Raw genomic sequence first — 26,979 nt, 5'->3', positions numbered from 1 at the left:
TTTATTTAATATTTTATAGGAGGCTGCAGAAAATCCCAATGTCTGAAAGCAACCTGAAATCCAATATTCTGCCTTTAAAAATGGTGTTTTAAGAGCTTAACTTTTAAATATAATCCAGCCCAGGTTTTATACCAGCGTACCTCCACTAAAGTAATTCAATGGTCAGTCAGGCCTGTTTGTCATTATCTTTGTGCATTATTGCATTTTAGGAAGTCATCTAGATATACAGAAGCAGCTGACTGGCTAAGTTTAGTAGTGTTTGTGATGGTCCTGTGTAAGGATATCCTGGTAAGCACAATGAGGAACCTGACTGAAAGAGAGATTTGGCTTTGCTAGTTCGGCCTTTTTTCAACTCATCACAGAGATGAACTATAGCTTCAAAGATAAACTTTTCCTCTGTATGACCTTGTGCCTCAGGTTGAGGAAATTACTTTAAGGCTCAGAGACCTTGTTAGAAGGGCAAATGTTGTGTTTTCCTTTTGAGTTCATTTGCTTGCTACCTCTTTTCCCTGCCTTCCCATGTCTCCTACCATATTCTGATATCCAGTTCTACTCAAGCCTACCAGTACTCTCCCCTGTCCCAGGATGTGTATCCTTTCTATATCCTGTTTCTTACTGGACCTTTAACTACTGCCTCAGGAACTACTAATTTTCAGGGGTCTGAAACAGTTCTTGAGAAAACCTTGATGCTTTTAAAACTGCTGTTTGGGCAACGATTTCCAGCCCAGGTGCCTCCCTGTCTTCTTGGAATGAGTAAGTTGCTGGGCTCTTAACAACACTGGAATGGCCATATTCCAACTTGGAACACCCACTTGTTGCCAGCTCCCATACAATACCTTTTCTGGGCACTCAGATGTTTAGAGATACCTACCAAGCTTTTGAAAATTGTGGCCTTTCTGTGCCCCAGTTTCTCCTTTTGTAAAATGGGAATAATGATACTTACCCACCTTAATAAATCTTTAGAGTTATTATTTTTATAAATGTTTAGCAGGAGCAGGTGCGACTTCTAATAGTAGCAGGCGTAAGGGGTAAGTTCTATCGGAACTGATCACTGGCACATAATTTAAGTTTTACAAACTTATTTTATCATATCTCACCAGTCTGCAGGCACTCCAGAAAAATACCTGTGCAAGAATTCAGAAATCTAGTGGCTGACAATTGTTTTTCAAAGCAGGTGGGATTTGTTGAAAGCAATTTGTTTTGGGTTTAGGTTTTTGTTTTTGTTCAGGTGAACCTTAGAATTCATGGCTCCTCTTCAAGAGTCTTACATTACCAGTGTATGTATGTTGTTTCAGTAGCTAAGAAGTAGATTTAACATTCTTGTTCACATATCGTATTGCAGCTAATAGGACAGCAGTAGTTTTAAAAGCATTGTCTGTATTCTCTAGTGGCAAGACTCTATGGGGACTGTTGTTTTTAACTTTCTGTGTTTCAGAGTATGAGTATAATAGCAGTGGCAGCATTTCATCTTACAATACAGCAGCAATCACGTCCATCTCTCAGCTTGCTGTGATCCATTGGTGGGCCTGATTCTTTGTTGCATGGCACCTCAGGAGGTCATTTACACACTGCAGAAGAAGTGCTAAGTGGATGTAAAATGCTGTCAGATCAGAATGGAAAACATTCCATGGTAGAGAGGGAAAGAACGTCCTAAGAAAAGATTTTCACTGTTTCCATTTAGTCCTTCACAGACACATCTACAAGATCAGAAGGAATATAGACATGTGCCCCTACAGATGCACTCTGGAGATGCGCTGTTAGGCAGGACTACCATAGCTTCTGGTTTTGAAAAGTAATGGTGCATTGTTGGTTAGTTTCTATCTATCTATCTATCTATCTATCTATCTATCTATCTATCTATCTATCTATCTATCTATCTATCTATCTAAAATTTGTCTCTTTCACCAACAGACATGAGTCTAATCAAAGGTATTACTTCATCCGCTATGTCTCTCTAATATCCTGTGACCAATGCAGCTACATCAACACTGAAAACATCTAATAGAAGGCTGACCTTGTCCACTCAGGGTATGTCTAGACTGCATCCCTCTGTTGGCAGAGGGATGCAGATTAGGCTGGTCGAAAATGCAAATGAGGCAGGGATTTAAATATCCCGTGCCTAATTTGCATAAAAATGGCCATCATGTTTTGCTGACTGAGCACTTTGTCGGCAAAAAGTGGCAGTCTAGGGGGGAACTGTCGAGAAAGCAAGCCTTTTTCGACAGATCCTGTAAAACTCCTTGCAGGAGGCATAAGGGATCTGTCGAAAAAGGCTTTCTTTCTCGACAGATCCCCCTCTAGACTGCCGCTATTTGCCGACAAAGTGCTGAGTTGGCAAAACACGATGGCCATTTTTATGCAAATTAGGCGTAGGATATTTAAATCCCTGCCTCATTTGCAACGTCAACCTGCCTAATCTGCATCCCTCTGCTGACAGAGGGATGCAGTCTAGACATACCCTTAGAGGACAGGCAATCATTTGTATCTGCGTATATAGCATTTCTGATGGCAGAGGTGGGTTTCTCACACCTTCACCTTATGTTCTATACTGTGTTATTGTCACTGCAATAGTAAAGTTGTTTTCTTACTATTGCCCTGTGTGTGACACCCATCTTTTGAGGACAATCTCAAGGGATAAAGGATGGTCTTGTGGTTAAGGCATGATTTAAGGAGTCAGGAAACATGGTTCTATTTTGGTTATTTCACTGATTCCTTGCGTGATGTGGGCAAGTAATCTTAATTCCCTCTGCCTCTGTTTACTCATTAGTAACAGGGAATAACAACATAGTCATTAACAATATCTTCATTAATGTTTTAGATATTGGCATAGAGAGTACACTTATAAAGTTTGCAGATGATACCAACTGGGAGGGATTACAAATGCTTTTTGGAGGGTAGGGTTATAATTCAAAATGATTTAGACAAACTGGAGAAATGGTCTGAGGTAAATAGGATGAAATTCAGTAAGGGCAAATGCAAAGTACTCCATTTCGGAAAGATCAATCAGTTTCACACATACAGAATGGGAAGCTACTGTCTAGGAAGGAGTACTGCAGAAAGAAGTCTAGGGGTCATAGTGGATCACAGACTAAATATGAGCCAACAATGTGACACTGTTGCAATAAAAGCAATTGCAGCAAGGGAAGTTTCAGATGGACATTAGAAAAAACTTCCTAAGTGCCTGGGTTCTGGAACAAATTGCCAAGGGAGGTTGTAGAATCTCCATCACTGGAGATTTTTAAGAGCAGATTAGATAAACATCTGTCAGGGATAATAAATGGTGCTTGGTCCTGCTATGAGTGCAAGGGGCTGAATTTGATAACCTCTTGAGGTTCCTTCCAGTTATCGCATGTTATGATTCTATGAACACTTCACAGAGATTAGGTGCTCTGATATTATGGTGATGAAGCCCATTGAAGCATCAGTAAAATACATATTTAAAATCTTTTGGTAATTTATAGCTCGCTCTTTCTATAAACTACTTTTTACTTTAATGATGCTTGAATGAGACTCAGTTTTATTCCAAGCTGGTACCTGTCACCACCTATCTTTTCAGTATTGCTGTTCCAAGTGTCATAACATTTGCAGCTGAGGAAGGGAAGAGAAGCCTTGATGTGACGCATAAGGTGTTCAAAAAAATCTTCTGTATGTTTGGTCACTTGTGTCTTCTCAAGTTTCATTGAAGAACCTATTTAGGGAATGACTTTGTCCACTGGAGAAATATCACATATATGTAAGGAAATTGTGTGTTCTGTCAAGAATAATGTAAAATAATAAAATGTGGAGAACAGGAGGGTTTATGTGATAAATCAAGATAATACAACAGTAGATGTTCCTTATAATGACAGTTGAAAGGCATCTCCACATCCTTTATTGCTCACTTGCTACACAGCGCTTTGACAGTACTGCCAAAGTATGGATGTGTTAAGGGCCAACATTTGGGAGGGGATGCCAAAGCTTTTGATTCTGTAGAGGCTGAAGAGATGTATAATAAATTGTTACAATGAAACTACTGTGCTCCAAACAAACAGGGAGGAAATCAACATGTGATCTTTTTTGATCACTTGCTTTGCCTGATGTGTATGGTACCAGAGGTCACAAATGTTCTCATAAATGTTAGCATATAACAGCAGCGAGGAGGTAAAAAAGTACTTACCATAATGTTAATAATACACTACGACTGTGTCTACATTGGCACCCCTTTCTGGAAAAGGGATGCTAATGAGACCAGTCGGAATTGCAAATGCCACGGGGATTTAAATATCCCCTGCGGCATTTGCATGAACATGGCTGCCGCTTTTTTCCAGCTCGGGGTTTTGCCGGAGAAAAGCGCCAGTCTAGACAGGATCTTGCGGAAAATAAGCCCTTTTCCGGAAGATCCCTTATTCCTCCTTGAAAGTAGGAATAAGGGATCTTCCGGAAAAGGGCTTATTTTCCACAAGATCCCGTCTAGACTGGTGCTTTTCTCTGGCAAAACCCCAAGCCGGAAAAAAGCGGCAGCCATGTTCATGCAAATGCCGTGGGGGATATTTAAATCCCCCGCGGCATTTGCAATTCCGACTGGTCTCATTAGCATCCCTTTTCCGGAAAGGGGTGCCAATGTAGACACAGCCTACATGTATGCTGCCCTTTTTCTCTGAGGCTCCTCAAAAAATGAGGAGTAACGTTAGTTCAAACCAAGGAGTTTGGTTCAAACTAACACATCCCAGCCCGCACTTTCACAACAGCTGTTGAGTGGAGTAATGTGCCGGCGAGATCATGCTAATGAAGCGTGGGATATTTAAATCCCTGCTTCATTAGCAATTTCGGTCACCTACATTTATATCTCTAGTTCGAGCTAGAGAGTAAGTGTAGACGTACCCTAACAAAACAGCAATTTGATGAGTGACCAGCCAGGTTAAAGTGTTCACCCACAGGTTTCTATATGTTCCCTTTACAGATATCTGATTTGTGTCCCTTGGTTCTTTCCCATTGGGACTGTCCAGTTTGTCCAATATATATTGCAATGGGGGTATTGCTGGCATTTGATGGCATAGATCACATTTCTGGATGTGCAAATAAATGAGCCTCTGATTTGGTGGTGTATATGGTTGGCTTTGGTGATGAATTTGCTTGTATAGATATGTGGGCAGAGTTGGCACTGGGGCTGACTGAAAGGCTCGGTTCCTGGATACTTATGATGTAGCTGTTTTATATTATATTTATATTATTATATTAGTTTATATTAGGAGGGGCACTGTACAAATACCAGCCAGTATCAGAACTGTGTTTTATTTGTTTATAAATAACAAATTTATTTGTTATTTATAAATAAGAGAGCTGAATTTGTTTATTATCAGCTAATTTCTTTACTGAGTGGAAGTTACTCATATAAGTCCCTGGTACATCATGGAGAGAGAGAGAGAGAGGAGAGTTGGATACTCAATATGTTAGTGAACACATAAGCATTCTTGTTTCTGTGAACACCTTTGTGTTTGCACATTTTAAATTAGGCCCCTCTGTTGTGTCTTTTTACCATTGTCTTTGAAGCCTGCTATTTTTAATCTTGGTGTGTTCTTACTGGTGTTAATAGCCCATTATTGTACGAACAGCACATGTTATTGTGTAAATTAGGGAGATATGTCCCATTTGCATAAGGATTTTATATTGGTGGCAGGTTTGTTGACAGGAGAGGTGGAAGAAACTAGGAAACAGAAGACAGGTGTGCCTATGGCTTTAGTGTAAGAGTGTTGTTCCCAGGAGGCACCTGATAGTACTGTGTGAACGATAGTAAACATCGGGGATAGTATGAGCAATGGAGAGTGCTTAGACCTCTGAGAATATGGAGACACACCTGCTTATTCTTTGTTTGTATTGCCAGAAAGTAATTCTGGAGAGACTGATAGCTGTTCAGGAGATGCTTGTGTATTTTAGCTTTGGAAGACCATCCCCTCATATTGCAGATGATGATATCTGACTGTGCCTGTGATCTTTAGAACTGACACTATGTGTTATAACTTCTAATGGACTGGGGTGGAACTGGGAGCACTTTAAACCAAAGATCATTATTTGCTAAGGAGTAAAGGAACGATGACTACTTTTGGTACAAGATGTGCTGGCATTTTTGAATAATTTGTGGCCTTTTAGTTCAGTAGGGTGTCCAGTAATTCAGGTGCCCAGAAGACAATGTCAATGGAAATGGAATGGAAAAGGATTATTATTTTATATGGCATCATATGGCTTCATCTACACTGATGCATTATTTTGGGATACCGGAGGTATCACAAAATAGCTATTCCGTGTCTTTTGAGCACTCTCGTTATTTCAAAATATAATGGGCCTGCTATTCCGATGTCCCTGTAAACCTCATTCCACGAGGAGTAAGGGACATTTCAGAATACCTATTTATTTCGAAATAAGTGCTGTGTGGACAGAGCCAAATATCGAAATAAGATACTCAATTTGCATAGCTCAAATTGTGTATCTTATTTCGACCTTCAGTGCAGTGTAGACTCACCCTAAATGTGCACAGTACTGTACAGAAAAAATAAAGATATTATCCCTACCTCAAAGAGAATACATAGAAGTCAATGAGAATTGGGTTGGGCCCTAAATTAGACCAAGAGAAAGTGATGACAGGAGATGAAGTAGAGTGCAGAGAAAGAAACGGTGCATTTTCAAGCAATTCAAGATAATATGATCGCCCATATGCAGCGTACAGTTTTGCAATGGATTATTAGAAACAAAAAGCTGGAGTTTAGTATTTTGAAAATTCCCAGTTGATGTTAGGAGAGAAGAGTCCCCAGTAGCAACCAGTGTTTCCCAATTTTATTTGGCCAAGGAACCCTTTTCAGCTTTTCAGAATTTCAAGGAACTCCTTGGAAAAAAAAGGGGGGGGGCACACCCACAAATGCATGAAAATCACATTCCTTCCCCAAGACCCCACCCTTTTGAGGCCCCATCCACTCTGTTCCCCTCCTCTCTATCACTTGCTATTCCCAGCCTTTATACACTCTCGCTGGGTTGAGATAGGAGGTGCGGGCTCTGGGGTGGAAATGAGTGATTTGAATGTGGGAAGGGTTGAGTAGTGCAAGCTCTGGGAGGGAATTTGGATTCAGGAGAAGGGACTGCTGGCTCGGGGAAGGAGCTCCAGGCTGGGAAGTGTTGGGCTCGGGTGGAAGGTTGGAGTGCCTAGCAAGTCATAGGCTTGTGGATGTGAGGAGTTTGGGTTGGATATGTGAGGGGCTCAGGGCAAGGAGGCTGTGAGTAAGATGGGCTCAGGACACAGATTTGCCATGTGTGGATGGTGCAGGAGTGTTGTGGCAGAAGACTGAGGATGTGGGGATGCAGGAGTTTGGGGATGTAAGAGGCTCAGGACAGGGGGTTCCAGTGTAGGATAGGTTCAGATTTGGGGTCAGGTGGTGCAGGAGTGTTATGATGCTGCAGTGAGATGGGGATTTGGCCCCAATTGGGGGCATGTTGGCCTGGCTTCATTTTTAAATAAAATATTATGTCAAACTCAAACGGTTTTAGCATTGTCTTTATTTATGAGAGGGGTGAGGAACCTGTTTTGAGTCAAGGGTCACTGACCCACAGAAGAGTCAGTTGTGGCCACACAAGTGAGATGCAAAACCCCTCCCCCAAGCCTCACTAATGTGGTCTCAACTGTGCTGGTGAGGGCAGGGGATAGGGTACTAGTGGGTCCTGGGTGGTAGGATGCTGGCAAAGATGGCGGGGTGCTGGGACAGGATGCTGGGGTCAGGGACATGGTCCCTGCTGGGTGCTAGGATGGGTGGCAGGGTGCTAGGGCAAGGGCGAGGGTGCTGCTGGGTGCTAGGATGGGTGGCAGGATGCTGGGGCCAGGGACAGGGTGGTGCTGGGTGCTGCGGTGGGTGGTGGAGTGCTGGGGGCCAGGGACAGGGTGGTGATGGGTCCTGGGGTGGGCGGCAGAGTGCTGGGACTGGGGACAGGATGCTGTTGGGTGCTGGGGACAGTGCTGGTGGGGGTAGGGGACAGGATACTCGTGGGGGTCTGGGCAGGGGGCAGGACAGCTGGGACCAGTATCTGATAATCCTGCAGCACCTCTGGGTTACAGGAAGTGTGTGACTGCACTTCCCCTCCCCACACAGCTTGCGTGAGCGCTGCCTAAACAGCAGGGGCACTTGCACTCCAGCAACTTACTTCCAGGATGCTGTCTTGTGGAGGTGGGAGGGGGGAGCGGGTGCAGTGAGTCCCAGGGCAGAGCACGCTGCCTGCACAGTCGGAGCTGCGCAGACCCAGGTCTCCTGACCTCTCCTCCCCCCTGCACCATGCAAAAAGGCGGCGGAACTAAGTTGCCGGGTGCCACAGCCACAGCTGTTCAGGCAGTGCGTGCCGGCTCCTTTGGGGAGGGGAAGTGCTTCCCTCCCCGCTGTGGGTCACGTGGGGTCACTCCTGTCCAGCACCCCCCTAGTGTGCTGGCTGGGAGCAAACTGTTCTCTGGCCCTGCCTTGCTACGCCTCTGTGTCGCCAGGGAGGAACGGGAAACAAGTGTGCTGCTTCTTTAAGAAGCTGGCTAGCCGGCGCTTCACTTTCAAAGGGGACGGGGGAGTGACGGCTCTTTGCGGAACCCCTACTTTCGCTTCACGGAACCCCAGGGTTCTGCAGAGCACCAACTGGGAAACACTGAGCAAAACAATTGAAACTGGGGGCGGGGTGTAGGGCAGGAATTGCTAACAGTTCTCACTATGAATGAGAGATTCGGTTTTATGTACACTGAGGGTAGGTCTACTTTACATGGCTATTTTCGGATACCAGAGGTATCCCGGAATAGCTACCCTGCATCTTAACAAGCCACCCGTTACTTTGAAATATTTTTCAAAATAATGAGTGTGCTATTTTGGCATCCCTGTAGCCCTTATTCCACAATGATTAAGGGCTGTCTCAAAATAGTGCATTATTTCAAAATTTGGCGTTGTGTAGATGTGCCAAATTTCAAAATAAGCTATTTTGAAACAGAATCGAAATAAGATACGCAATTTGTGTGTGCAAATTGCATATCTTATTTCAAGTGTAGGGTGCTGAGTAGATGCACCCTGACTTATTAATCAGTTTCTAAGCAAGAGCCAGTCCATTCTGTTTTGTTTATGGAATCAGAGTCATACTAGGACAGGCCATTACTGGGGTATATTGAAGGAGGTGGAATGTACAAGGATCCTTCCCCTTTTCAAAGTGCATACAAGAAACACTGACAGTTACAACCCCTTCTCTGAGGAAGTGCAGGAACTTCTCCTTCAGTGAGCCCACAAGGGGTTCATGACTTCCTATTTGTCTGACAGGAGATGGCACCATGGCTTATCCCATCCCATCTTGCTCTGGAAGAACCAGGCTGCACAATCCCTAACTTGGGCCACTAATTAAATACCACAATTTGGTCCTCAGTAAACAAAGAACAGTGCCAAATTGGAAAGACCATTCAGAATGTATTAACTGACGATCATTTTCCAGGCAGGCAGTCTTGGTGAAGAAACTACACTGACAGTTTAACAAGCTCTCTATGACTGAATATTTTACAAATAAATGACAGGTACAAACCTTGTTTCAGTGCCACAAGCTGTAGATCAGTGGTACCGTATCTGTGGTCCGTGGATCCCTGATGGTCCGCGATAGTGCAGATAGCCCTTGGAAAGTTTAGAAATGAGAATCGGGCCCTTATTTTGGTATCACCACTTAAGTTTCTTTTCCTTTTCTTTTTTTTCCTCCCCCAACCAGGGGGATCCGTGACATTCTAATAGATTGAAAAGGGGTCCATATGCTCAAAAAGGTTGGGAACCACTGCTCTAGATGATTATTCAGTGAAGAACAAAGTTAGACAGTAAAGAAAGTTAACTCTGTTCAGTTTGTCTTTCCTTGTTACTGACTTGCCATGCAAAATATGTAGAATTATGTTGATCTAGTGGGAAGTGGAAAAATGGAGTAGGTAGACTCTGAAAGAATTCTGTAGCAGTTAATAGTTGTGGCATATTATAGAAAGAAGATTTAAATCTGAAACCAAGCAGAAGGCTTATCCATGTTTCAGATCAGGAGTGTTGTGTAGAGAAAATAGATCTTTGTGAGTCCTGACTAGATAAAGATGGATTTTCTAAAATCCCTTTTGAAATGGAATGAAAAGTCCGGCATGCAGTTAGCAACTCTAATAGTTATGTTGCCACAAATAACTGGTGAGGTAAAGGGGGGTGAGGGATATGTATTCTTGCTGCATTCTGAGTTACTATTGCTATTTGCTACATTTGTTATTTGATAGTTTCTGATATTTTGTTTATTCTTACTGTTTTGGCGTTAGTGGATAAAACTCCCATTTAAAAGAGGAGAAATGAATTCTGTATTTGACGCAGCTGTATATTTTATGTGACCAGCATAATTCTAGTATGTTCAGGGGGCTGCACTAGAATTGACTTGCATTTTAATTATTAAACTTGCAGAATTTTCATTATTCTGGTTAAAACATAGTACTAAATTATATCAGCCTGTCTTTTAGTCCATGTACAATTATGTTGCAATTTCTCGTAATTTTTTATCAAAATAATGAGTACCTGGTACTCAAGTCTCTGGATCATAGCAGAGTATGTAGCAGGTGGTGGACAGTTCCAGCACCCTCTTGAAGTAACTGACAGTGGATAGGATGAAAAACAGTACAATTTTATTTGAAAGGGCTGGAATAGCAGGAGGAATGTTTTTTATTTTATATTATTCAGTATTTTATAAGGAAAGATTGAAAAAACGGGGTATGTTTAATCCTGGGGAAAGGACACCTAAGGAAACGGATAACAATTTTCAGATATGTTAAGGCAGTTTCAAAGAGGACAGAGATCCATTTTTATCCATGTCCACAGAAAGTAGGACAAGAAGTAATGAACTTAATCTGTAGCAAAGGACATTTAGGTTAGCTATTAGGAAAAACTTTATAACAATAAGGGTAGTTAATCTCTGGAATTGGCTTGCAAAGGAGGTTGTGGAATCTCCATCATTGAAGGTTTTAAGAGAAAGGTTGGACAAACACCTGTCAGGGTTAGTTTGTGTTTACTTGGTCCTGCCACAGTGCAGGAAGCAGGATTTGGTGACTTCACAAGGTTTACTCCAGCCCTACATTTCTGTGATTGTTCTCCCCACCAGTATCTCTGGCCAGAGTGCCTATGATAGACTGGCAGGGGGAGCTATACCTGGAGGCAGAACAACAAGGTCATGTTTCACCAACAAAGGCCTGTCATCTTTGTCACCCAACAAGGCGGTGTACTTGTCCCTGATATCAACAGGAAGCTATTTTGAGGCATTCCAAGGGCTATTTAAGAGAATTGCTGAGACTCTGGAAAGAGACATGGGTTATATCAGAGAGAAATCTCATAAGTTGTTTGGCATTCTGACAACTCTTGGTTCAATCAGAATTATCCTCCCTGTGGCAGATGCCAGCCATAACACTTAGGGTACGTCTAGACTACATGACTCCATCCACGGAGCCATGTAAAACAGTTTACTCGGCATAGTCAAAGAAGCAGGGAATTAAATAATCCCTGCTTCATTAAAATAAAAATGGCTGCCATGCTGTGCTGACGATCAGCTAATCCGGCACAGTGCGGCAGTCTAGACACGACGTGGTCGACAAGGGAAGCCTTTGTCGACCGCTCGTTTCATGAGGCATACCAGAGCGGTCGAAAAAGGCTTCCCTTGTCGACTGAGCCATGTCCAGACTGCCGCGCTGTGCCGGATCAGCTGATTGTCGGCACAGCGCAGCAGCCATTTTTATTTTAATGAAGTGGGGATTATTTAAATCCCCGCTTCTTTGACTATGCCGAGTAAACTATTTTATATGGCTCTGTCGACAGAGCCACGTAGTCTAGACCTACTCTTAGAGATGCATGTCCTCCTATTATTATTGTAGACTAAATTGCTGTAATCAATTGGGTGCTATTAGTGCCAATGAGAAAATATTGTAATGTAACCTTTCAGAGTCACTTTACTGACAAAATGTCAAATAATCTTTTTCAGTCTTCCCAAGTAGATTCATTTCCTCCAGCTCAACAGCCAGCTCAGGAGAGCAATTGTCTGGGATCCAGCAAAGTCTTCCATCAGGTATGTAAATTTTCTACCACTGTTAAAGAGCATTCTTCTGCTTGTTTTCCAGGTTAGCACCTCCAATATAATAAACATAAGGAGATGCTTTAACATGAGTGGTAGAGGACAGAATAGTCCTTTTCTTCTCCACCTTTCTTTCTCTTGCAGCTCTGGGAGTGTCTAGTTCATCTGTGCTTCCACTAGTCATTCAGTAGTATTTTGAGCTCTGTCCGCTGCCCACTGAGGCAATGTCTACACTAGAAAACTATTTCAAAATAACTAAATTCCACTTAATAACTCCTAATTTTACAAAATCAAAATAGCATGTCCCCACAATGGAGAAGCCTTGAAATTAGTCTGAGGCAGGCCCTGTTAATGTGGATGTGCTACTTTGACTTAGAGCCCCAGGAAGCACTGGGGAGTAATTAGTTCAAAATAGTTATTTCAAAATAACTATTGGGGAGTAGTTATTTTGAAATAGCAGCACGGGAGCATCCATACTAACACCATTTCAAAATAATTATTTTGAAATTAGCATTATTCCCCAAGAAAAGCAGGAGTACAGATTTTGAAATAAGTGGCCCCTTATTTTGAAATAGTGGGCTTGGTAGTGTGGACGCTCCACTTATAAATTGGACCTATGCGGGGTTATTTCAAAATGAAGCCCTAGTGTAGACCAAGGCTGAGGAACAAACATTCCTCCCATCCTCAGAATATTCTCATGGGAAACTCTAGGGCTACGTCTATACTGGCATGATTTTCCAGAAATGCTTTTAACAGAAAAGTTTTCCGTTAAAAGCATTTTCGGAAAAGCGCATCTAGATTGGCAGGATGCTTTTCTGCAAAAGCACTTTTTGTGGAAAAGCGTCCATGGCCAATCTAGACATGGTTTTCCGCAAAAAAGCCCCGATCACCATTTTTGCGATCGGGGCTTTTTTGCGGAAAACAGTACTTTGCTGTCTACACTGGCCCTTTTGGGCAAAAGTCTTTCGGAAAAAGACTTTTGCCCGAACGGGAGCAGCATAGTTTTTCCGGAAAAGCACTGATGATTTTACATGAGATCGTCAGTGCTTTTCCGGAAATTCAAGTGGCCAGTGTAGACAGCTGGCAAGTTTTTCCAGAAAAGCTGCTGATTTTCCGGAAAAACTTGCCAGTCTAGAGTTTCAACAGCCTAGGAGTTTCAACTTTAAGAATTTTCAGTCCCTTCCACAGTCTTTTCTGTGAAGAGGGCAGCTTTTCCATCTATGGAGCTTTTTTTTTATTATTATTTTATTTTTTATTAAAGAAAATACAGGGAAACCCCCTTGTCATTATAACCACCATAGGAACCACATTTTCTCCTTCAAAGCTTTGACATTCTATAGGACCATAAAAACTTCAGCACACAATTTATGGTCCCACTGGAGCAATTGATTGCCTGGGTGCTATCTCTTACAGGAGATAAGCCTACTTTTGTACTGAAATCTGCCTATAAGAGAAAGTTTTCTACAATGAAAACTTCCTTTGTAGATAGTAGATGGGATGCAAACCACTTGGATACCAAATGCGTAGCTCCCATTAGTCACAGAAGTTATTACCATACACATCAATAATTGAATTTAAAGCACTTGTGATGCAGCAGTGTTTGAAAAAAAAAAAAGGGGGCCTAGACCTGGATGAACGAAGGGCATTAGGCACCTAAAGTGGCACATAGGTGCCTCAGTCCCAGTGTTATTTTCCACTGTGATACATAAAACTCACAGAATTCCGTAAGTGCCTAAACTCTCCATGCCTTGTAATACAGGAGGGGGGGGGGGGAGGGAGTGTCACTGCTCAGAGGATCAAATCAGAGCAAACTGCTTAGACAGGGCTACTTACAGCCCAAGACTGAGAGTGCTTCACTATAAGGCACACCAGACCAGTCACACAGAGCACTTCTGCTCAACACATTGGCTAGCAAAAGAAGTCATGCAAACAGTTCCCTTCAGACACTCCAGTTCTCCTGTGCCACCACCAGTACCACTCCCTGTACAGAAGAGAGATTATTAAAACCAGTCTCACCAAATCAAAGAAAAGGTGCGTCTTATCCCACAGGAACAGCCACATTCCCAGATCAATATACAACTCACACCTTACCTAAAAAACTTGCTGTTGGCCATTCCTGTAGTAGAATCTAAAGGTTTACTGAGAGAAAGAGAAAAAGAAAGAAAGAGAGAGAGAGAGAAAGACATTCTTACAGGAATCAAATACATTCACCAATTGCATAGTTCTTGGTGCTGGCTTATAGTAGAGGTGGAATAAACTGCTGTTAGGATGGGTCATCAGTCCTATCAAGCTTCAGTTCATAGCAATGACTGTCCAGAGATGATGAGCCAGATTGAAGACAAATGGAGGAACACCCAGTGCCCTTTTTATAGCCTTAGCCATGTGGACAGATTCCCATTGTTCATGCTATTTAAAAGTAAGTTCCAAGATGGAGTTTATCACATGAAAAAAGTCATCTGTCCATGCATGCCTCGGTCCCTTTTGCCACAGCCATTGTTCCCATGCTGGTGTGAATATTCAGAGAGGAGCTCATCAGATGTGGATTGGCACCACCCAAGGTGTATTGTCAGTCAAGTACTTCTATTCACTTGACTAATAGTCCTTTTACAATAGTCTGGCTCAGCCTCTTGTTGATGTCTTCCGGAAGCAAACATTTGAAGTACAAATACATTGTCAATACAAATAACTTCATATAAATAGTATAAACAGAATCAGTGAATTATAAGCTTTTAATAGACATCTTACTTGGCCCACTCTGTACGAGATTTGGTGTAAGCATATAACAGTGGCTGCAACAATGCTCTGTATATTCATATTACATTCTGATAACATCACATGCCTAGATTGGCTGCTGGGCAGTTGCACTGCTGCCGCCTTCTAGGTTTCCAGACATGTATCCTCTGCCTAACGCTCACAGCAATTCACAAACCAGGGAAAGATAGGCATTCAGTTGCTTCACTCACATATGGGGTCCATCCTGTAGGTATTCTCAGAGGCTCTCTACTAGATCATGCTCCGCATGCAAGTTCACACAAAACTGGGGATTTGAACAGGGATCTACCATATATTAGGTAGATGCTTTAACCACTGGGATAGCCTGATGAGAGGCTCGCTCAGTCTCTCCTGTTGAAGGGTCATTTGAGTGCAGAGACTAGATCCTCCCACCTCCCAGGTGAGTGGTCTAAACACCTGGGTATAGATCTCTCTCTCTTTTTCTTTCTTCTAGTGGTTAGAGCTAGGACTTTTTCTTTTTTACACTTATCTCAGAAATTGCTGAATGAATATACCTCAGTTTTTCCAGAAACATATTACTTTTGGGATAAGATTATATAGCAAAATTTCAACACAGAAGGTGAAATTTAAAAAAAAAAAACATGAAATTAAAATTAGGTAGTACTAAGGAAACACATGCCACAAATGTATACTGGAAGCTACTGCTGCTCCTCTAATATCTCTCTTAATCTATTAATAATTGTGTTGTATATTTGTACATGTTTTTGACAAATTCATTTTAAAAGTATAGAAAAGCTATTGTGGTCATTCCTTCAAATTAAACTTTTTTAAAAAAATCTTTGCCAGTTTGCCAGGTAATTTTTATTTATTTGACTTTAGAAATTCAATAGCAGTGTTAGTTCACTCCCTCATCTGGAAGGCCAAACAAAGCAGAATTTCGTTGTAAGTGCTGCCAGACCTCATCCACAAGACAGCAGCTTTCCTCATATAACAAAGAACCTGCAAAGTGTGCACCCATTGCTTCAGGTGAGGTAAAGGACACATCATTGCTATATGCAGTGTGTGGTTGCTGCCATGTCTGCGCCAGGGTATTAGCGGAACAAGATAGATGAGGTATTATCTTTTATTGGACCAGCTTCTGCTGCTGAGAGAAACAAGCTTTTGAGCCACACAAATCACTTCTTCAGGTCCTGAAGATATTACCTCACCCATCTTGTGTATCTGATTGTTAGACACTTTTGTTTGATGTTAACCAATTTGTTTCTAATGGAGCTATGGAATTTTGGTGAATCTGATGAGTGAGCTATCTGGATGTTTGTACATGTGTAAATAGATATAATTTACTGAAGTTTTTTTCTCAGTTTCTATTTTCACTAGTACAGTTCCAGTTTAAAAGAAAAAAATTAGTGATGGGTGAATACCTAAAAGGCGTGGCAGCTAATTTGGGATAGCTCCATAAATTTTGATGACTGTCCAAAGTTACTTTTGAAGTCTTCTTTAATGCAGGCATGTAAGAATCCAACCACTTCCTTCTCTTTCCTCATTTTCCCTAGCTCTCTAAATTCCTGTCTCTTTTTTCTTCTTCCAATAAATCAGATCTATCGTCATCATTGACATTCTTCATCTCCACCATGTTGATTCTTTTTCCTTCCTGTCTGTGATGTTACTGTACTAAATCTATGGTGGAGTTTCAACAGATTTGGCAGGTTCTTCTGAGCCCTGTTCTGATCTATCTTTTTTTATGGGCTAGAAGTATTTCTGAATCAGAATTACCTCAGAATTTGTTTTGCCTGTGATGCCATGGAATGCTTGGAGACCTCATGCTTTCCAAATAGTAGCTTGTCTGGCAGAGGTTACTGAGACACTGCAATAGATTGTACGACCTGTTTAGAAATGTGTGTATAAGGGTTGGGTGGAGCTCTAGGACACAAAGGAACATGAAGAATGGGCAAAGAGGCTGCTTACCTGAAATAATTTGAGCTATCAAAAAAGAAAAAATTCGCTGTCCTGAGGGAGCCTAACATTCATGAATAAAAACATGCTCAAGTCCCATTGCAGGCAGTGCATAAGTTTCAACTCTAAGAAGTTCCAGTCTCTTCTGTGCACAGGTTAGTTTACTAATCTAAGGATTTTGGGAGATTGTTTTTCAAGAAAACATTTAAAAGCCACGGTTAGAAGAGACATAGACACCAGACTCCCTTCTAGAGCAAGGCTTAGAAATTCTACAGGAGAATAGAACTTCCAGTATGCAATCCATGTTTAAGTGCTTTGGTAAATCAGGGCCCCTATTAGGATGGTGGTTCAAGCCAGTTCTCTTATCTTTTTGTCTAAATCTGCTTGCTCAAGCTTAGAACTAAAGAGGCGCTCTGACTCTTGGAATCCCAGAAGCCAGAAACAGAGAACATCTATTTCAGCATCTTATCCACCTCCTCAGTAGAAAGACCAAGGCCAGATGCTTAACATGTATAAATGGTCATGGCTTAATCAAAGTCAATGCAGCTATGACAGTTCACACCAGCTGATAACTGGGCCCCAATATTGAATAGACATGGAAACTGAATTCTCCCTTTTCCTCTAAAGGTGTCTGAGTCAAAATGAAGGCGCATTTTAAGGGAAGTTTCCACTGCTGTTGTCCAGGCAGAACCTGTTGTGTGGTTTATGGGCAGGGAAGGTGTCCCTAGCCTCTGTCAGCAGCTGCGAGTAAGCAATAGGCAAAGCCATCCCATCCATAGGATGGTTTGGGACAACTGCCTCAGACCCCATGCTTTTGGGGGGCGGGGCCACGATGGCTGCCTCAACCTTCCTATGTCCAGGTTCCAGGGTGGCCTGGGGATTTACCCGAGGAGAAGGTGCTGCCATGGAAAAGTAGAGCACAGCAGGCTGGGAGGGGATGGGGGCAAAGCAGAGCAGGCTGTGGGGTCACTCTGGCTCCCTCTGCCATGGTGAGTGCAGGAAGGGAGGGGCTGACTCCTGCTACCACCCCATGCCAGGCCCCCCAGTAATATCCTGTTTGGTGTTGCTCGGGGGAGGAAGGGGTAGGTGCGGGGCCTGTGGTGGAAGGGTTGTCTGAGCCCCAAGCCTGAGGCACTGGGGGAGCTGCTCCAGGCCCCATACCCCCATAGGGACGGCCCTAGCAATAGGGAATGGATCACTTGATGATTTTCTGTTCTGTTCATTCCCTCTGGGGCAGCTGGCATTGGCAACTGTGGGAAGACTAGGCTAGATGGACCTTTGGTCTGACCCAGTATTCTTATGTTGTCATGGTTTCCAAGGCTTCAAGGCCTTCTTTGAACACTAAATTAACTTTAAAATCCCTAATAAAGTCCAAAGCCTCCAGAGCTTACTTCCAAGTGGGCTGCAGGCAGCAGTTCTGTAGTGACAGGGATGAGCTGAAAATGAGTTAAAATACCAGAAAACAAAATGAAAATCTTTGTTGCTTGGCAGGAAAACAGATCTCGAGGCCAGCCACATTTTTCCCGATTTAACCTTGCAGAAAACCTGCCTGAAAGTGCTACCAGAGTTCAGCCCAATAAGCCAGAAGTAGAAGGAAGCAATACCAGTCTCAAGCTACCTCTGACAGCTCCAGGTACAGTATGCACAGAAACAATGCATGCTAGAGGGAACAGTGTAACAAACAGCACTCACTGAGGCAAACTGCTGTAAAGTGTTCACTGAAATGCCTCTCTTAGGGGTGTGAGGGAAGGGATGTGTTAGAGGGCTTTTAAATGCAATTTAACTATTGTTTTATACAAAATGTGGAACAAATAGACTAATGCAAATATATAAGTGACAAGAGGATGTGACACTGTGCGGTGTGACCATAGGCAAGTCACTAAGTGCATGTCTACAGTTGGAGCGGGGGCTGTGATCCCTTGCGCGGCTCTCATTGAGCTAACAGACTAGAAATAGACATGTAGCCATGACAGTGAGAGCTGCAGGACAATCTAGCCTTCCTCAGTTGGTGCGGATGGGGAAAAATTAGATTGAACACAATGAACATTTTTTTCTAATTGTTTCATTTCATTATTTTTTCAGGTGTTCATTACCCATTAAGGTTTTCATTTTGAAATGTTACATTTTGAAAATGTCAAAACAAACCGTTTCAACTTTTTGTTACATAATATATTTTAAACATTTTGTATTTGGCTAAAATTGTTCGCTGATTTATATCACATTTGTAAATTGTTCTGTTGACAGAATGAGCAACAAATGCATGTTTACCAAATAACTATTTGCCAAATAAACTATTTACCAAATAAATTCACCTGGCTATAGCTGCTAGTCTCATCTCTTTGCAAAAATATTCCCCCTGACTAGGGAGTAGCAGAAGGACCTGACATTATTTTTCTGGAAGTCAATGAAGAGTGACTAAAAATAAGGCAACGGTAGAGCCTATATGTCCCCACACTGAACTGAACTTGATGCTGAACCTTCATTATATGAACAGTGCATGGATACTACTAGAGAATATTTGTTGTCTGGTGATGAAGCCATTAAACTGTACAGATAGTCATCAGCTATGACTGTCCAGTGTGTGATGAGTAGGAGTAAATTCTCCCTTCTGATCAGAATGGCAGATTTCAGATTTGACCTTCTGCTCTCCTAATGTTTGGGAAGTCTGCCAAATATGACAAAACATGAACAAACAAGATATTTGGAACTAAAATTGTGCTGTTCTTTCTGGGAGAATTTCATCCTTCTTACAGCATAATTCCATGTGCAGTTATCCACAGAAAAATCAGAACCCATATTCCCTTTTTACTCAAAGGCACTCATACCTAGCAGGGCCAACAGCTTCGCTGGGCCTCCAGAAGGGGTAGGACCTGAGGAGGAAGGTGTGGTGCTGGTGCTGCGCAGCCCTCAGAGCCTCCTGGAGAGTGTGGCATCTTCTGCAGGCAGCTCTCAGTGCTGCCTGGGGTGTGCCACGTGGCCCAGCAGTTTAAAGAGCCCAGAGGTCCAGCTGCTGCCATGTCTGTTGCAGTAGCAACAGTGGCTGGGAGCTTTTCCTTCTGCCTCCCCCATCAGTGAGCCTGCTCGTGCAAGTGACTTTGAATAGAATAGGTAAGCTAAATAGTCTTTGACCTTCTGCTTTCTCTAAAATTGGCCTTGCTGAAGGATTGACTTGACACAAGGACACACTGTGACACTCTGGTGACAGGAACAATTCTGGGCTCTGAGAATTTTACTTAAACTAATAAGGATGGCTTCAGGCCAATTTGCAGGCAAAATTAAGTCAGCTTAACCAGCTCATTGGTTTGACAGTTCACCAGAAATCCTGCATAGCTCTAGAGGACTGATGCTAGGTTTAGCCATGATAAGGACTAAATCCATATTTCAGAGGGATGAAAGGCTGCTGGACTATGCATTTAGCTATTTTTAGGAGGTGAGAACATGTGACTTTAGTCAATGTGTTGTTGTAAATATGCCTGGGGACAACTGTGATGGGTGTTTTTTAAAGACATTCAAGTTGGGACCTTCAAAAGGGCTCATCTTAGGCCTAACTCTGCTTCCTCAGAACTTAGTAAAATTATACTATTGATCCCCCTGGGAGCAGTGATAGGCCAGTGCTGAGTGGGTTCGAAATTGCCACCTTAATAAAGAAGCTAAAACATAACACAAAGCAGTGTTAGAGTTCCTTCTTGCAACATAATAGATAGACAGGGCTTCTGTTTCTCAGGGTTTATTAATTTTGTTTGGGAGAAGGAGGTTATAGTTAGTAATTTTTAAGTTTTATGTAGATGGCTTTTGGGACTTTGTATATACGGTAATGAGTAATGTATATACTGCAATAAGCAATTTCTTTGTAATGTTCCCTAATGTACTGTAACAGTGCACGGTTGCAACTTCACTATAGTGTCCTAGGGAATCTTTAGTGTGTACCAGCAGGATCAACAGACTAATTAATGCTCAACACCTTTGTGCACTTCAGAAATCATACCCCCATAATCCTCATTACTACTCTGTGTATGTAGATAAGCCATTAGATATAAGTATTGTTACCAGATATGCCCAATACTCTGGAGTATGCTCCTTTATTAGGGTTACTCTTATGGGACTGGGGGAAGGTTATCAATTATATCAGTGTGCTGCTTGTGCTAACTTGTGCTCTAATATGGAGCTGAATTCTCCCTGCTGCCAATTCCCCCTCCCACTGGAGCTCTCCTGCAGGAACTAGGTTCCTCAGGATGGGGTTCTTCCTACCTTAGCAACACACACAGACACTCACACCTACTAACAACATCCCTTGAGGAAGAGTGAGCAAAAGAGAGAGAGAGAAGCAATCAGCTTAACAATGAAAGTTATTTATTATATGTATATAGGGAGCCAAGCACACAAAACAGTTACAATATTAAATCTAAATTGGAACTGATTACAAATGTTAGGGCTAGCTAACCATATAACAGTTTACATAGGGCAGAGTCAGGAGGCTAGGCTTAGAGATAGATAGTTGTGGGGGGTGGGAAGGAGGGGAGGGAGAGAGAGAAAGAGAGACCTCACCACTCTGTGGAGCTTGCACTGATCGGAGTTCCCAGATGGTGATGGTAGCTGGGGGTCCAGAGGGCAGGAGACAAGCAGAGCAGAGCCCCCAGCATGATCAGACAGGAGATGAAGAAGTCTCAATGGAACTGATGCAGTTTAAATCCAGGTATCAGAACAGTTTTTCTTGGGGCAAGGATAGGAGTTTTTATAGGGATAGGACACTAGTTCAAAGAGAAAGAGGAGAGACAATAGAGACTGATCACCCCTGGTTATGGGTTATGTTCCTTGAACGAGCTCACAGTGCAACTAGGCAGTTTCAGTATTTTGGATATCAATAGGATTGTTATTAGAATTGGTCTGATAATGACTAATTTGGGTGTGAGCAGGCCTGGGTTCATTAGCATCTGAAGCAGAGATTTCCCATCAGGCAGTGCTTCTCTGCTTTCAGTATCCCATAGTTCACTGCGGTTCCTGCCTTGGAAGAGCTGGTCTCATTCTGTATGCTAATGAGATTCCTTCTGTTCTATCTTTAATGCAGATGAGGCTGGGGTGTTTCCTTAATTAGTTTAGGTGTGTCTTCCCCGGCCTTTTCCTTGCTTTATCTGATTCTAGGAAAGGCTTAGGAGAAGGGGGAGATAGTTTTCCATGAATGTCACTCCCTGGCTCCCCAAGAGCACAGGGCTGGTAGGTAACAGTATTCTGTTCTGGTATTTTTCTGGGGGTTATTGGATAAATATCTATCTGTCTGATTTGCGAAGGGTCACACAGCAAGACAGAGAAAACTTTTACTGTATGGACTACAACTGAATTACTTGACCAAGGTATTCTGCATTTTCACTTTGGATTTTTTTTTCTATTTAGAAGCCTTGAAATATTTTAGAAACCAGTTAACAGTGTATGAGCAAGAAGAAATTCTAAACTATGCAGAGCTGTGGTTTCTTGGGCTGGAAGCTAAAAAGATTGAAGGGTTACCAGAAACACAGAATAATAATTGTTATGATGATGAACATGGCACTTACATAAAGGTAAGGAGGGAAATGTGGGCAACATTATTTGTAATGACTATTTGTCCACTGCTGTGAGGAGGGATAATTTACTAATTGTGTAGTCGACAGAATTTCTGTCAACTCCACAATCAGTCGATAGGGAAGAAGTGCTCAGTCCCAGTTCACGCTGGGTCTAGGAGCTACCCCCGCTGTGGCTCTGCAGTTTAAATGTAGTAGTAGTGGGACCTCTGGCCGTGGGCAGAGGCGGCTCCGGGCAGCAGCTCCTGTCTGCCAGGGGCCCCAGCTCTGGGGTCCTAGTCTGGGCCACCATAGACAGGGGGCTGCTGCCTCACCTTTCCCCGCTCCTAGGATAGAGGCAGCAGCATGGGGGCAGACAGTGTTGGGGGGGAGCTGCTTTTAAACTGGCTCCCTCAGCACCAGCTCCTGCTATCCCGCCCCACTCCACTTGCTGCTTCTGATACAGAGGCAGCAAGGGGTGGGGAATGTGATTAGTCGACTAGACTAGTTGATTACTCGTTTACATCCCTAGTCTGTGTGAGATAAATTATGGTCTCAAATGATTTGCTAGTAGTTAGATGTCCACATTGCAAACCCAGCACTATTAATAACCAGTTTGAATCTCAAAAGAGAGGCTCTGAATGGAGATCCACCTTCCCTTGACCCAAGATGCTTGTGCCACTTCTGCTAGTACACTTCTGCAGCCCCTCTCAACTTGTCCTGTGGGCATAACACAGCAGCAAATCCACAAACATGCACACCACTCTAGAATATGAGCCTGGAATTGCTGCCTGCACCAAAACTTTGCATTTTGTTTCCTTGTCTACTGCAGGTCCTACATGACCATATTGCATACCGCTATGAAGTTCTGGAGGTCATTGGGAAAGGGTCATTTGGACAAGTAGCAAAATGTTTGGATCATAAAACCAATGAATTAGTGGCAGTGAAAATAATAAGGAACAAGAAAAGGTATGGCATGGCATGACTTCAAGAGGTTAAAGAGATGGTTGATATGCTGATACTATTCTATTCATGAGAATAATCAGTCCCTACTTTATTATGGATAAATTAGATGTAATGATATGTATATGCTATAAGAAAAAGGATACTTGCTTATTCAATTTTTTTTAAAATTTATGCACGAGTTTGCTGGCAATAAAATTGGAGGGGTGCTACATCTTGGGAGAGTCAGCCATAATGTGGACAGGAATGAGACAAATTCCCTGCACATAGCTCAGTCAATACACCTCATTTCTGACTTACTGCAGCCCCCAGAATTTCAGCTATATCTCCCCTTCCCCCAGTTCATAACGCTGCCAATTCATTTCTATCCTGACTTGCAACAATGAATTTTATTTTAATAATGGGCTCCCATATCATTTTGTTTTAGAGATGTCCAATACTCAGGACCCGTTTACATGGGGAAATTAGTATGAAGAGTGAGAATTTAAAGAGTGTGAATTTAAATCACAAGAGTTATTCTGTACCACCTCCCCATGTGAGCATTCTTATTCTGCACTGAGAATGCCTTTTTGTGATTTATCTTAATCCACACAAAGGCACTTTTCGTATGGAATAGGAGTGTCCACAGAAAGAACTAGTGCAGAATAACTGTTTCACACTAGCTATTCCAGGCATTTCCCCTTGGGTAGAAAAACCCTTAGACAAGGTCTACACTACAAAAACTAGTTGGCATACCTGTGTCAGTCAGCAATGTTAAAGAAACACATCCCTGGCTGACAGAGCTATGCTAGCAAAAAACAAAAACAAAGCCCACCAATGTAGATTTAGCTTTTCCGACAAGAAAGTCCTTTGGTCCATATAGTTCATATCATTTGAGTATGGGGGGTTAGCTAGACCAACAAAGGAACTTTTGCTGGCATAAGCTAAGGTCCACGTGGGGGGTTCCATCAGGGTAACTGTGCTGGTCATAGCTGTATTGACAAAGTCCTTGTCATATAGCTTAGCCCTTTTACTCTGGAAAAATCCAGAAGTGCAAAAAAGATGGTAAAATAGCATAGGGATGTCAGGCATGTTTATCAAAGAGATTAAAAATTTTAGTTTGGAAAGGAGAAGAATAAGAGGAAAATTTAATAAAAGGAATGATATGCAGAAAACCAGGATGGTTCTTTATTCATTCTTCCTTGTAGCATAGGAACAAGGGATCATAATCAGAAGGTAGGTAGTTTAAAACTGACAGAAAAGGAGCACTTTATTTTCCCAGCATAAAGTAAGCTTGGTGAAATAAGTGCCACAGGAAACCATCCGGGTTAAGACAAACAGTGTAGCATGATTTTAAAGGGTTTAGTTGTTGATACAAAAATGTATAAAATGTACAGGGAATGTCCATGCCTATTCTGAGGGCAAAGGAGAGCATCTTCAGAGGCTCAGAAGGAAATCCCCCACCTTCTGACTGATTTAATGTTGCATAATAGAAAATAGGCTGGAGGGCTTCATCTTCCTATGAAGCATCCAGCAATGACTCATTGATGGAGACAGCACGCAGCATTAAAAGGCTCAATACAGAACTCTGGCACAGGAAATCCCACAGTATGGTCCTACAAATTTTCTTCTCCTCTTACTAATGGCCAAGCTTCATCTATTAACCAGTGCTGTTGGATCAGGCCCAGATAATTTGACTACCTACATTATTTGGACCTGATCCAGCAGTTTTGAAGTCAATGGGAGCTGAGTTAGGTCCTTTCATTATATGCTTTCTTCTTGTTTCTGTATCGTGTAAAGATACTATATAAAACTAAAGATGTGGCTACACTAGGAGCAAAGGCCTGGTTCTGTTGAAGTAAAGGGAAAGATTCCCGCTGACTTCATCAGAGACAGGATTTCATCTTAGATGTTCAAACATGTATCATGTGAAACATTTTTTTATTTGTCATGTTTTTCATTCTTTTGTCAGCCGAGTTGAAAATATTGGCAGTGGTTGGCATTATGAAGTCAGCATTTGCCAGTAATTACCACACAGCGTTTCTCTCACCTTACACTAGGAAATAACTCTATTTAGATCCCCCTGTGCAGGAATTAGTAACTACTGATTCTTTGAAGGCAGCCATTTGTTTTGTATCTGCAGCAAGGCCTTGTCGGTTGTAGTAACCCATTTAGAATTAGATTGAATGAATCAGGTCCTAGCCATATCATGTGACTTTGTCCTGTGCATATAGATTTCACAATCAGGCTTTGGTAGAAGTGAAGATTCTCGACGCTCTTCGGAAGAAGGACAAAGACAATACACACAATGTTGTCCACATGAAGGAATGCTTTTACTTTCGCAATCACTTCTGCATTTCTTTTGAACTGCTAGGGTAAGGCATGTATTCTTCTCCATGTGTCATGGGCCAAATGATGTAGGATGGCAGATCTATCCATGCTCTGAAGATAACTTGTTAGTTATTTTCTTTTTTTAGGGTTTTTGAGTGGGTTGGTTGGTTGTTTTTTTTTTCTGGGTGACACCATGTAATATTTAGTTTACAGATAGCTGTATTAGTTTACACATCATTCCCCCACCCCATCCCAAATATCAAGAGCCTCTTAAAGGGCGGGGAACAAAGTAGGGTAAAATGGCCTGTGAATGTAGAAAGGACACAGGTGACCTATTTACTTACAGGACCTATGATGCATAGGAGGGGTGCTATTCCTTTTTAAACATCCCAGCATTCAGTGACTAAAGGGTTAAACCCAGGTGGCTAGGAAATGTTGGCAGGGAGCCAGGAGAACCAATGGGAAGAAAGTGTTGAGATTTGAATTGAAAGGAAATCTGCTTGCTGGGTTTAACCCTTTAGTTACTGAATGCTGGGATGTTTGGAAAAGGACAGTATCCCTCCCATCCATCACAGAGCTAATTGTGGTATTTACCTATAGCCCTAAGTTAGGTGCATTTTTGAGTAACACCTCCAAGGAGAGCCCTGAAAGGGACACTTACTTGTCCTCAGAAGCACAATCCTTCCCATAGCTCCCCAGGACAGAGAAAGAGCATATTTGGTGCACCATCCAATGAGATGTGACTGAGGGCCTGTGCTAAGTGGAAGGAGTGGAGGTCTTGACAGCTCTCCACCCTGTTGGGGGGCAATATGCATCCCTGAGTGGTGCAAAGGAGAATTAATATCTCAGCACAGAGCCTGGGATTGACTTGAGATCTTGGTTCTCACAGGTAAATCAGAAAAGGTTCCTTTTGAACTCCCCCCTCCACATATATCATGTGTTTCCTCATTAGAGCTGAGGACAATCTGGCACAGAATTCTTGTTCTGTGCGTATTTGTCACAGGGGGGTAGATTCACGCCCCCCTCCCCCATACCCCAGGGAAGTATCCGAGTCCGTAGGGCTCTTGAGACTACACCCTTCCCCCATGCATTCATCGCTTCCTGTCCTGTCCCAAACACATGGCTCTCTCACTGGGGCCATACCACTAACTGCCAAAGTCAGTAATCAATCCCCCCTCACGGGGGCAATGCAGCCTAACAGCCAAAGAGAGCACTAAGCAGTGCCAGCTTCATGGGGTGGAGATTGAGGATGTGGTAGGGGGACCCAGGCCCTCCCTACTCCACCAGGTCCCAGCCCAGGGCCCTATTATCAGTGGTGCAGTCCACTGCTCACTCAGCAGGGACTCCCACTGCAATACGTTGAGTTCCTCGGGATACAATCGCCCACCCTGGGCTACTT

The 26,979-nt window shown here is 42.6% G+C and overlaps 1 protein-coding gene across 3 annotated transcripts in view; it reads left to right on the top strand.

Moving 5' to 3' along the window:
• Window positions 1-26,979, top strand: part of DYRK4 (dual specificity tyrosine phosphorylation regulated kinase 4) — a 75,301-nt gene that overhangs the window by 33,438 nt on the left and 14,884 nt on the right. For all 3 annotated transcript variants that reach the window (XM_075900639.2, XM_075900632.2, XM_075900655.2), the window contains 6 exons: window positions 12,001-12,084; window positions 15,703-15,849; window positions 18,268-18,409; window positions 22,165-22,328; window positions 23,140-23,276; window positions 25,484-25,624. In XM_075900639.2, coding sequence (XP_075756754.1) covers window positions 12,001-12,084; window positions 15,703-15,849; window positions 18,268-18,409; window positions 22,165-22,328; window positions 23,140-23,276; window positions 25,484-25,624 — 815 coding nt within the window. The remainder of the gene's footprint in view (window positions 1-12,000; window positions 12,085-15,702; window positions 15,850-18,267; window positions 18,410-22,164; window positions 22,329-23,139; window positions 23,277-25,483; window positions 25,625-26,979) is intronic.

This window comes from Pelodiscus sinensis, chromosome 1 (genome assembly GCF_052426305.1).
Source record: "Pelodiscus sinensis isolate ZL-2025 chromosome 1, ASM5242630v1, whole genome shotgun sequence".
In the NCBI taxonomy this organism is placed as follows: Eukaryota; Metazoa; Chordata; order Testudines; family Trionychidae; genus Pelodiscus; species Pelodiscus sinensis.
The sequence above is the reverse complement of the archived record's forward strand: the minus strand, read 5'-3'. Positions and strand labels throughout refer to the sequence as shown.